The sequence below is a fragment of the Leptodactylus fuscus genome, chromosome 8 (assembly GCF_031893055.1).
Source record: "Leptodactylus fuscus isolate aLepFus1 chromosome 8, aLepFus1.hap2, whole genome shotgun sequence".
Lineage (NCBI taxonomy): Eukaryota > Metazoa > Chordata > Amphibia > Anura > Leptodactylidae > Leptodactylus > Leptodactylus fuscus.
The window spans coordinates 89,947,905-89,959,484 of record NC_134272.1 but is presented as its reverse complement, the minus strand read 5'-3'; the positions used below and the strand labels follow the sequence as shown (position 1 = coordinate 89,959,484).

Genomic DNA, 11,580 nt, shown 5'->3' with positions numbered 1-11,580 from the left:
ACCTGACGGCTGATGATCTCTAGAACTGGAAAGTCCTGTCGCTCCGCTTCATTTGCCGCCTCTGATACAATGCGCCTTAGGACAGTTTACTTGTAAGCTCTCCGTGTGTACAACGCTTTAACGGGAATGACACCGGTTTCCTGAAATGGTAGTGGAAACATAAAACGAAGAGCCAAGAAATCGGGGCCCTATAAAGAGCCGCAGCGGGTACCAGTAAGGAGCAATGGGGGCAGGGTCAACCTAAAATGGCTGATAACAGGGAACAAGAGATTGTCCTGCAAATACTACAATGATTAAGTGTCCCTTTAAGGCTATGTACAAATCCCATACTGTTCTCTTCTTGTTCCAGGGATCACAGCGGGGGCAATAAAGCCTTGAAGAAGCTGCACAAATCCTGCCGGGTGTACGGACATTCCTGCGACGACATCCCGGAACTGACACAGTACGAGATTTTCTGGCACTTTGGTCAATATGTGAAAGAATGAGTCAGATTTTATGTATTATGGCGGTGAAAGGGTTATTGCCGTGGGCAGGTCTGATGCAAGATGTCTGCCGTAGAGACGTCCTGCCTCAGCAAAAATCTTCTACTTTTTGCCTCCGTTTTCAGCCGCGATTCGCAACCGCCTGGACCGGTTCATGTGTCGTTTATCAGGGGCCGATCCTGTGCGACTCCATGTAACCTCCATTGTATTAATTTACTTTTTTACCTCGTCATTTTTACATTCGTTGCCATAGAAAGCAACAAATATTCAGTAAAAAAAAATGTAAAAAATTCCTGACAAATTACTGAAACTTTGCTTTATCCTTCTGCGGGATCTTTAAGCCGGCCATATTGTTTGCCTGTAGATTAGAGGAGTTGTAATGGCGGCCATTTTGTTTGCTCATGAGAGGATTTCTCTGTCGTTGTTGCTCATGGCAACCAATCACAGCGCAGCTTCTACATTTCCATTGCAGGTTAAGACCTTTAAGCTGAGCTGTGATTGGTCGCCATGATGGCGGTTTCGATAAACGTATAATTTTAGTTTGCCGCCTGTTTTGTAATGGACGGATGTGGCCGCCGGTCGCTTGCGCTGTTGTGTGACTTCTCCCCTTCTTTCCTCTCAGCCCTCTGTCTGACAGGGACCAGCTGGCCGTGGGGCGACTCCAATTTCAGGCGTTCTTTACTCCGGGTCACACGGTTGGTCACATGATTTACGTGCTGGATGGGAAATCTGGCGACGGCCCGGACTGTCTCTTCTCCGGGGACCTTCTCTTCTTGGCCGGCTGTGGTAAGTCCAGAGACTCAATCTCCACTCCACCATGGTGTCTCCTCTGGGTACGGTCACCCATCTTTTCTACACCCTGACTGGTATTTGATATGCTTGATGGTCCCTGCAGAGGATTGGCCTCATGTATGACTACGGTAGACGCAGGCTCATCCTATGGGGGGGTGAAGTCCACAGGAGCTCAGGGCTGGATCAGAAACTTGATGGTGCCGGTCGCCATCACAAACCCGAGGTGACGATCTAACAATAAAGGTGCCCCTTAACTCTCTACCCCCCATCAGTGATTGCCACAAAGTTCCCTTTCTCTTCGGAAAAGATGTTCTGCAGCAGCTGGGGCAACATATTTCTTTCTTGCGCACCCTCTCTGCTGCTGCTGCTTTTTGAAAGGGAAAGGGAAGTTTCAAGCCCATTCACTGTTTGATATGAATGACACTCCTCAAGAGGTTCTGCAGCAGCTGCCAATAGTATCTGTTGAGCTTCCTGGGGGCTTCCGGTTTCATCTTTCAGGGGGCAGGTGACGTGTACGTATATATTTGCACACCTTCCAGTGGTGTCAGATGCCGCACCTGAGCCCGCAGGACGTCGGGTGAGAGATTGGCGCAGCTCATTGGGCGCTGCAGTCTGCTCCTAATAACCGGGCTCTGTTTCCTATGTATGGATGGTTGGAATGGCTCCAGCGCCGGTGCAGTAGTCAGGTGGGGAGGATCAGTAATTCTGCGCTTTATCTTCCGGACGCAGATGCAAATGTTTACATCTTATAAGAATCTTGTGCTGATTCTAAGACTTACAACGTCTTCTACTCCACTCCCTTCCAAAGCTGCATTAAAAATTAGATTGTCCAGTGTAGCAGAACTCAAACAGTTGTGGTTTTTTAGTATTTTAATACGGTTTTTCTTGGCGCTGTGCCGCAGCTGTGGGGTTGTTCCTCTGTTCAGGTCGTTGCCGCTGCTTGTTCAGCCTCCGCTTTATAATAAATCCTAATCCTTTCCTTCAGAGCGGCTGAGATTGACGCTGCGATTAATCCATCTTGACGTCTGTGCAGCTGCTGCTCCTCCTCAGAGTCACTGACCTGAGAGAAGAGAGCGGGAAACACTTCAGCCGCCATTTATCTGCACTTACAACCGTCACATCTTAAAGGGGCAGTAAACTTATAATGAGCGGCCATATAAGAGGAGCCGTCACACATAGAGGTGACATATAATAGTGATCCTGGGGCGGGAGCTGTGACTTATCCCATTTATCCCTATTGTATATCCCACTAAACCTTCAACCCAGCTTTTCCTGCGTCCTGAATGGCGCATACATTCAGTAATGGAAGCAAATCTTCGAATTGAGTCATCATCCAACTTTTCTGCATTCCTAATCTGAAGATGAGATGAACCCCGTCTTCTATAGATCTTCATTACTGCAAATGATTACCATTCAGGAGTCTGGAAAAGCTGGGTGGGAGATATAACAAGGCTCGTACATTATGTGACGCAGGTACTTTGGATAAAAAAAGGAAAATGTCCATCAATTTTAACACTTCAGTATAAACGGCACCCAGCTTTCCCACGTTCTGATGTAAAACTGTAATGGTAGCGATATTGGAAGTCACCCAGCTTTCCCAGAAACAGATATAACCGTAAAGGAATATTCATAGAATTTCTTTCAGTGCTTGAGATACAAGGACTTGGATTATTTTCGGACAGACTCCTTATCCTATCGCTCACTAGGCATCTTACTCAGCTTTTCCAGGTTCCTGAATGGCACACCTATTCACTAATAGAAGAAGACTATACACAGAGTTGCCACCCAGCTTTCCTGCTTCCATATTTTTCACTACTAACCATATCTACCATTCAGGAATCTGGGAAAGTTGGGTGGAAGATATCGCAGGTCATGCCTTTTATTACGTAGGTACTTTGATAATCTCTATCAAGCTCAACATAAAAAAAGAGGCAGGCACCCAGCTTTCCCAGGTTCTGATGTAAAACTGTAATGGTAGCTATACTGGAAGGCACCCAGCTTTCCCAAATCCCTGAATTAAATCTGTACTAGCAGCCATATTGGCAGTCACCCAGCTTTCCCAGAAGCAGATTCATAGTATGGGTGTTTTTTCTTTCAGTGCTTGACATAGAAGGATGACTCTGAGAATGTTTGGCTTTCTGTATCTAAGCTTCTTCATTCCCATTGTACCGGTGACGCCCCCAGACGGCGGCGCGGCGGCCATGATGTATAGGCACCAGCAGGTTCTATTCACCCTCCTCCTCCTCCTCCGCCACCGATTCAGTGCAGGAATGCGGAGTCACTAATTAGCGCGGCACAATCGACTCGTCAGCCTGACAACACCCAAGGGGGGAGTTCAGTAAAACCTTAAACCGTAGGATACGAGGACAAAACCCTGCCGGAGCCGCCATGTCTCGCTGTTGCCATGGAGACGGCTCATCCGTCCTGCTGTGCGCTGACCCCGCCATTGTCAGACAGGAGGGAACGGCTTCACAAGCGCCGCCGTCTCCCGCCTGACTCCATGAGACTGTTATAGGGGGAGAGCGCGAGATAAGGGGATCGAGGAAAATATTAGGGAAAGAATCTAAAAGAAAAAAATCGTCTTTGTTGCCCATCGCAACCAATCGCCGCGCGGCTTCCGCTCCTTGTAGCGCTCTTGCGAAATGAAAGCTGATCTGTGATTGGTTTCTACGGACAACAAAGACGATTTTCCTTATAGATTTTCTTACGGTATTTATAAGTCTTCCCCTTTAAATCTGTTTCTGGGGACGACGGGGAACAACCAGTATGGAAGCCATTGCGCCGCTAGAGGCGAATTCACTCAGCTTTTCCAGAATCCTGAATAGCAGATCTGTATTTTTGCTCAATCCTTGGCTTTCATGTCTTTTTTTGCCATTCAGGAACCTGGCAAAGTTGGGAGAATGGGGGATGCTATAGGGGTGCAGAGGTAGCGTCCACTACCGGGCCCTGAACCTGAGGGGCCCCCTGTAATACTCCGCTATTATAAATGGCACAAGGTGGGAGGGGCCACATTATAGATTTTGCATTGGGGGTCCAGGATCGTCACGTTACACCCCTGGCTGTCACATAACATTTGGGAAAGCTGGATGACTACATATCTATGCCCCTAACCCAGCTTTTCTAGCATCCGGAAATATAATTTTGCCTCGTTATGTAGCGATATTGTAGAAGGTGAGATATCCCTGCACAGGCGGACTCATTCTGTAGTCTGGGAAAGCTGGGTGACACCCCCCCCCCCCTTAGATGGCAGCAATACCCATTATCACATGGAAGCTGCCGCCTGTTGTCATCTCTTCAGTCCCCATATCCAGGACTAACCACCATGTCAGGCTGTTTTATGTTTCTATCTGTCACTAGGAAAGCTGAGTGACAGCCCCATGTTAGTTGCAGTGGCGGCCTGTTTGTCACCCGTCCTGAATAACAGATTTGCCGATTATCCCTGCGTGTGAGTTTTAGGTTTTGTGGGGGGTGCGCGGTTTTTGTGTTGGGCTTCCAGCGCGGTCACCGCTTTGTTTTTGTCTTTGCAGGGAGAATGTTCGAGGGCTCGGCGGACACGATGCTGGCGTCACTGGACACCGTGGCCTCTCTGAGTGACAGCACCCTGCTCTGGCCTGGTAGGTCCGCTGCGAGGGGTTAAATGGACCAAATTCACATTATGGAAGGTTCTGCCTAAATCTGAAGGGTCTTTGTGTTAGTAAATAGGAGAAAATATAAGACGTGCTGAGGCGACATCTAGTGGCCAAGGAGTAACATGACATCTACTCAGAACTCCCATAAAAGTGTGGCTATAGATGGAAGCGAATATTCAATCTATAGATGTGGCGAGTATAGGAGGAGGTCACTTTAAGAGCACGTAAGCTATTACATTATAGGGCTCAGACTTATGTACTAAGAATTTTATATACAGCACGGACCATAAGTTTGGCCGCACCTTCTCATTCAAAGAGTTTTCTGTATTTCTATGACTATGACAATTGTAGATCACACTGAAGGCATCAAAACTCAGAAGTAACACATGTGGGATTATAGACGTAACAAAAAAGTGTGACACAACTGACAATCTGTCTTATATTCTCGGTTCCTTTTGCTTTGATTCCTGCTTTGCACACTTTTGGCATTCTCTTGATGAGCTTCTTCATGAGGTAGTCACCAGGAATGGTCTTCCAGCAGTCTTGAAGGAGTTCCCAGAGATGCTTAGCACTTGTTGGCCCTTTTGCCTTCACTCTGCGGTCCAGCTCACCCCAAACCATCTGGATTGGGTTGAGGTCTGGTGACTGTGGATGCCAGCTAATCTGGCGTAGCCCCCTATCACTCTCCTTCTTGGTCACAGCCTGGAGGTGTTTGGGGTCATTGTCTTGTTAAAAAATAAATGATGGTCCAACTAAACGCAAACCGGATGGAATAGCATGCTGCTGCAAGATGCTGTGGTAGCCATGCTGGTCCAGTATAAATCCCCAACAGTGTCCCCAGCTTGGCCCCCCCACACCATCACACCTCCTCCTCCATGCTTCACGGTGGGAACCAGGCATGTAGAGTCCATCCGATCACCAAAGATACGGTGGTTGGAACCAAAGATCTCAAATTTGGACTCATCAGACCTTGGCACAGATTTCCACTGGTCTAATGTCCATTCCTTGTGGTCTCTTCTGCTTGTTGCCGGTCCTTAGCAGTGGTTTTCTAGCAGCTGCACAAAGTCTCCTCTTACCAGATGTTGTAGAGACGTGTCTGCTGCTAGAACTCTGTGTGACATTGACTTGGTCTCTAATCTGAGCTGCTGTTACCCTGAGATTTCTAAGGCTGGTGACTCAGATGAACTTATCCTCCGCAGCAGAGGTGTCTCTTGGTCTTCCTTTCCTGCGGCGGTCCTCATGTGAGCCAGTTTCTTTGTAGCACTTGATGGTTTTTGCAACTGCACTTGGGGACACTTTCAAAGTTTTCCCAATTTTTCAGAGTAACTGACCTTCATTTCTTAAAGTAATGATGGCCACTCGTTTTTCTTTACTTTGCTGCTTTTTTCTTGCCATAATACAAATTCTAAGAGTCTATTCAGTAGGACTGTCAGCTGTGTATACACCTGACTTCTGCACAACACAACTGATGGTCCCAACCCCATTTATAAGGCAAGAAATCCCACTTATTACACCTGACAGGGCACACCTGTGAAGTGAGAACCATTCCCAGTGACTACCTCATGAAGCTCATCAAGAGAATGCCAAGAGTGTGTAAAGCAGGAATCAAAGCAAAAGGTGGCTACTCTGAAGAACCGAGAATATAAAACAGAGTTTCAGTTGTGTCACACTTTTTTGTTACGTATATAATCCCACATGTGTTACTTCTGAGTTCTGATGCCTTCAGTGTGATCTACAATTGTCATAGTCATGGAAATACAGAAAACTCTTTGAAGGTGTGTCCAAACTTATGGTCTGTGCTGTATATCTCTGCAATTATAGATAAGGGATAGAATATGTTTTGCCTGCTGTCACCAATAGGGGGAGCATGTTGCATATAGATTTAGGCTTGATCTACGCAGCGATTTTGCCTGAAACTCCCAAAGATCGCCACGTTTCCCACAACACTGCAAGTAAATAGTAACTGTACCGTTATTTGGGGGGGGGGGGGGTTGCAACCTTGGGCACACAATGTGACACGGCAATCCTTGGTTGCCTGATGGGAGTTGTGGTCAGAATTCAGCATAGCCCCGGCCATATCCAGCTCTTATTGAAGTCAATAGTCCCTGTGCTGTGAGCTCCCCCTAGTGCATTGTGGCAGAATTGCCCGGATTTCTGGACCTCTTGGTGATCGGTCACACCACGAGGCATTTACTGATTTATTTGCCCCTGGAGGTGATAGAGGTGAAGTAACACGGTGCAGTGCTTCTTGCTGCCCCCGCTCCTCTGTCTGCAGCTCCTTCTCGTTGCTTCTATCCCTGTACAATCACACAAGATAAAAATAAAAAATCTGGCGGAAAAACAATCATGAAGCGTCTCCTGTGTATCTGCTGCCAGAAGTGACATCTGTGCCTGTGATGTGACAAGAGGAGGAGAAGGAGCCTGGGATGAGACGACAGCTTGGCTTGGGTAGTGCAGGGCTGGTGCAGGGGCTACATCTCTGTATACCCCAGTATATATACTATGTATACCTGTCTGTGTATACTGCCTGATCCAAAAGTGGTAGGAAAACCTCTTAAAGGCACAGTGTCCCCAGACCCAGCTTTTCCAGCTCTGCTAGGTGATGTTATATGTCATAGTCTGGATACTTATAGATCGATTTATATTCACAGCTGCGGGTTTGTTACTATGTGTCCAGCATTGTGAGGCGCTGTTCACACTGATGAATCTGAGGTGGAAAACTGCCTAATATTCCTCTCCAAATTGCAGCTTTTCTTCTGCGCCCCAGCGGGGGTAATGCTGCCGGAATACGGAGCTGATTTTGATCCTTGTCGGGTCAGCTCCAGATTCCAATCCTCATCTGGATGTTCCATTCACTGACAGCAGGCAGAGCTCCAGCCATCACCATCATCTTTCTCCTCTTGCAGGCCACGAGTACGCCGCCGATAACCTCATGTTTGCTGCCGTGGTGGAGCCCAATAACGCCCCACGTGAGAAGAAGTTTCAGTGGGTGGTTCAGCAGAGACTGGAGAAGAGATGCACGGTGGGTCTAACAGGGGTCCGGGGAGGGGGAGGAGATTAAGGGGGGGGGTCCCACATTGTGTGTGCTCAGTGGTAGGTATGAGGATGGACGGACATGTAGATTGTCCCACATGTGCTGTAGGTCTGGACACGATCAGTGCAGCCACAATCCATTATAGGTCACAGTCTCGTGGTTTCAGGATCTAGTAACTTCACACTAGCATTGAGCAGCTTTACATTAGTTACTCTCTAGTCACAGCCAGAGCTGCATTCAGGATATAGCTGGCTTCCAATTGCCATGTAATGTCCATATAGTGCACCATAGAAGAGTATTCACTATCCAGACACTGAACCAACAGGGAACGGCTGCCTACTAAGAGCTAAAAGAATGCAGACAGATTTGTGAGTGCTGCTTTGGATGTAACTAGAGTAGATGTTGGTTTAATCTAATGACCTTAGGTTAGCCATGTAGCATCCTCCTATACAGACTAAATCCTTGACTTTGTTTTTGGTCCAGTGTCCGTCCACCCTCGGAGAAGAGAAGGAATACAACCCGTTCCTGCGCACTCACTCTAGGGACTTGCACGTGGCGCTCGACCTCCAGCGCGGAGCGGACGAGGAGTGGAGCCGTTACCGTTCTCGGGTCCTAGAAGAAGTGCGAAGAAGGAAAGACCTATTCAAAGGCAGATAGTCATGTGACCTGACGGGGAAAACGGACTGCGAACTGGAGAATCTGCGGGCGGAGGATGGGGCCTCCAGGGGGGTCGGGTATGGACGTCTGTATCACTAGAACCATCATGGAGGCCGAGATCATGACTGTGCGAGAGGAAGACGGCCGCAGATCTTCACCGGAGGATTGCACTTTTTTTTTTTTGTTCTTCATATAGATTTAGTTTTGGACAATTTACTCAATACATTGGAACACTACATGAGAACCTGGTGTGGGGGTCACCGTATATACCCCACCCCAAAAAGTATGGTGTCCTGGGAGTAAACACTAAGACTTAGGAGGACTGTAGGATGCAGTGACTACAAGCGTCCACAGGGGGCACTGCCCGTGGCTGTGTGTGACCGAAGGGCAGCAATGGAAGTGAAGGAACCTGAACCAATATGGCTGCTCCCTCATAGGCAAGAAGGGAATCCTGTGCACTGGGGTCGCCCCCTGGTGTTGAATTTTGGTGTGTATTTTCCTGCCCAGCAGAATATCGTATGTAGTAAGATATATTATTATAGAACCCCCCCACCCCCAAATTTGCTGTGGTGTTGAATACAATCGGTTTCTCTCTGTTATCAGCCACTTGCTGTGGAGTTCAATGCAATCTATTGTCCCCTGTTATCACCCACTTGCAATCTATTGTCCCCTGTTATCATCCACTTGCAATCTATTGTCCCCTGTTATCGGCCACTTGCAATCTATTGTCCCCTGTTATCAGCCACTTGCAATCTATTGTCCCCTGTTATCACCTCTTCTCATGCCATCCATGTGACTGACATATAAGGCGCCATCTTCGGGCCCCATACGTATTCCTTTAATGTCTGCCGATTCTGCTGGGATCTGTTGTGTATGGGAACTTCCCATCTCTCCCCTGACAGATGATTCTGGGGGAGACGGGGACGGGACGGGGACACTGAATTTCAACCCGCAATCCTATTCTTGGCTGACCAAGCATGCATGTGTATAGGGGTTTAGGAGAAATAGCTGTAGGCAGGAGATATTTGGGCATTTTTAGCTTTGTGGCCCTTTCAATCAGTCTATTGTGGGGTGGTGGGGGGGGGGGTAGCGTGTGCTGTGTCAAATGTTCTCAAAGAATCCCACAAATGTGAATCCTAGATGTCCCCACATATCGGTCAGTAGGGTGTGTGATAGCAAGATAAAAATATAGGGTTAGTTTAGTTTTTTTTCTCCCTGAAACAGCGCCACCCTTGTCCACAGGCTGGGTCTGGTATTACAGCTTATCGCCATTTAAGTGAATAAGACTGAACTGTAATACCAGACATGGCCTGTGGACAGAAGTGGAACAGTTTTAGGGTTTAAAAAGAGCTTTTAAATTTCCCATTGCTCCAGAATCTTTGTGAATATTACAGCTAATGGCGGCAGAAATCCAGAGCGGAATAATCACAGACCGCGCTGTTATGGGACACGTGTCTCCTCTCCTGAATTACCCGTAAATATCCTAAAATAGGAGCGATCTACGGGCAGAGAAGACGAGTCGTCCACTAAAGCCTGACACTGCCACTAGGGGGAGCCCTGAACAAATAGATTTCTATTGCTCTCTATGACTTCAACCTATGTATTGCGCTCCCCCTAGTGGTGACTGATTTTTTAGCCCTAAATTCTGAGCACAAGAAGGGGGCGCAGTAGTAGTACCGCTTACTGGGGTCACGCTAATGGACCCGCTCATACAGACACACTTACTGTCATGGTTTGCTCTTACGGCCAGGGTTTGCATAGACAAATCTCTAAAAATTCTGTCTCCTTTAAATTGAGTCTATAAGGGGTGTCTGCAGACAATTGTGTAAATCTAACTTTGTAGCACTGGAGAGAAATCTAATCAATAAGGATTAAAAAACAAAAAAGTATGTAAATGAGGTTCAAGTGCCCAGTGGGCGGTCCTAGGCCTGGCAAGTGCTTCAGTATACCCTGTCCCAAACCTCTCCTTGGTCTCCAGCACTGACTGACATCACATGCACCAAGGGGAAGGCCTGGGCCAGGGGTGGCTGGAGAGCGCCAGAGCACTTGCTGGCCTTAGCACCGCCCACTGAGCACTTGAACCTCATTTGTATATTGGAAAAACTACTTATTCTTGGTGGTTACATCTTTCTCCATGAATACAAGAGGAGGGGGGTAAGCAGGGTCTCCACAAGGTGTCATCTGTGCCATAGGAACAACCTAAAAGCCTATCCATGACAGATGGCGCCCGAGACCCCTGACCCTCTGCTGCCCCCTGGGGGTCTTGTACATTTTTTTGCACCTGTGAAAATGAAAAAATAATCTAGCACCGAAGACAAATCCAAAAAGTAACACTATAATGTGATAATCCCGTAATGGGCCGGATCGGATTATCAGATTATATCATAGTAAGAAGATCCGCAGCTTCCTGACACCCTGAGCTTCAGGTCTACAACATTCAAGATCTCTGTTGGTTGTCAGTGACTGTGGACATTACTGGGCCGAAAACCTGATATTATACAGAATATTGTCTACACTGGATACAACTGTAACAAACCCTCAGCTGTGAGAAGGATTTGGTCAGAACATTCACTGACAGAAAGCAGAGACCTAGGAAATGGTGAAAATAAATGTCATATAATAGAAATGTCATTGTAATTATTTCCATAGATCTGGAGATTCTGTATTATTCATAAGATTTCTGGATTACCAAATGCTGGATTAAAAAAAAATGTCTGTGGTAGAAATTACTTCATGTCTCTCCTGTGTGTGCGGCGCTGATCCGAGGTGTGTGTACTGATCCTGAGTTATATCCTGTATTATACTCCAGAGCTGCGCTCACTATTCTGCTGCTGCAGTCACTGTGTACATACATTACATTACTTATCCTGTATTATACTCCAGAGCTGCGCTCACTATTCTGCTGGTACAGTCACTGTGTACATACATTACATTACTTATCCTGTATTATACCCCAGAGCTGCGCTCACTATTCTGCTGGTGCAGT

At 47.2% G+C, this 11,580-nt stretch overlaps 1 protein-coding gene across 1 annotated transcript in view; it reads left to right on the top strand.

Moving 5' to 3' along the window:
* The window catches only part of LOC142216659 (putative thioesterase PNKD), a 41,552-nt gene extending 30,245 nt beyond the window's left edge, over positions 1-11,307 (top strand). The window contains exons 5-9 of the mRNA XM_075284655.1: positions 350-442; positions 1,105-1,268; positions 4,802-4,888; positions 7,810-7,925; positions 8,421-11,307. Of these exons, the coding sequence (XP_075140756.1) occupies positions 350-442; positions 1,105-1,268; positions 4,802-4,888; positions 7,810-7,925; positions 8,421-8,594 (634 nt within the window). The 3' untranslated portion in view covers positions 8,595-11,307. The remainder of the gene's footprint in view (positions 1-349; positions 443-1,104; positions 1,269-4,801; positions 4,889-7,809; positions 7,926-8,420) is intronic.
* The last annotated feature ends 273 nt before the right edge of the window (positions 11,308-11,580 follow it).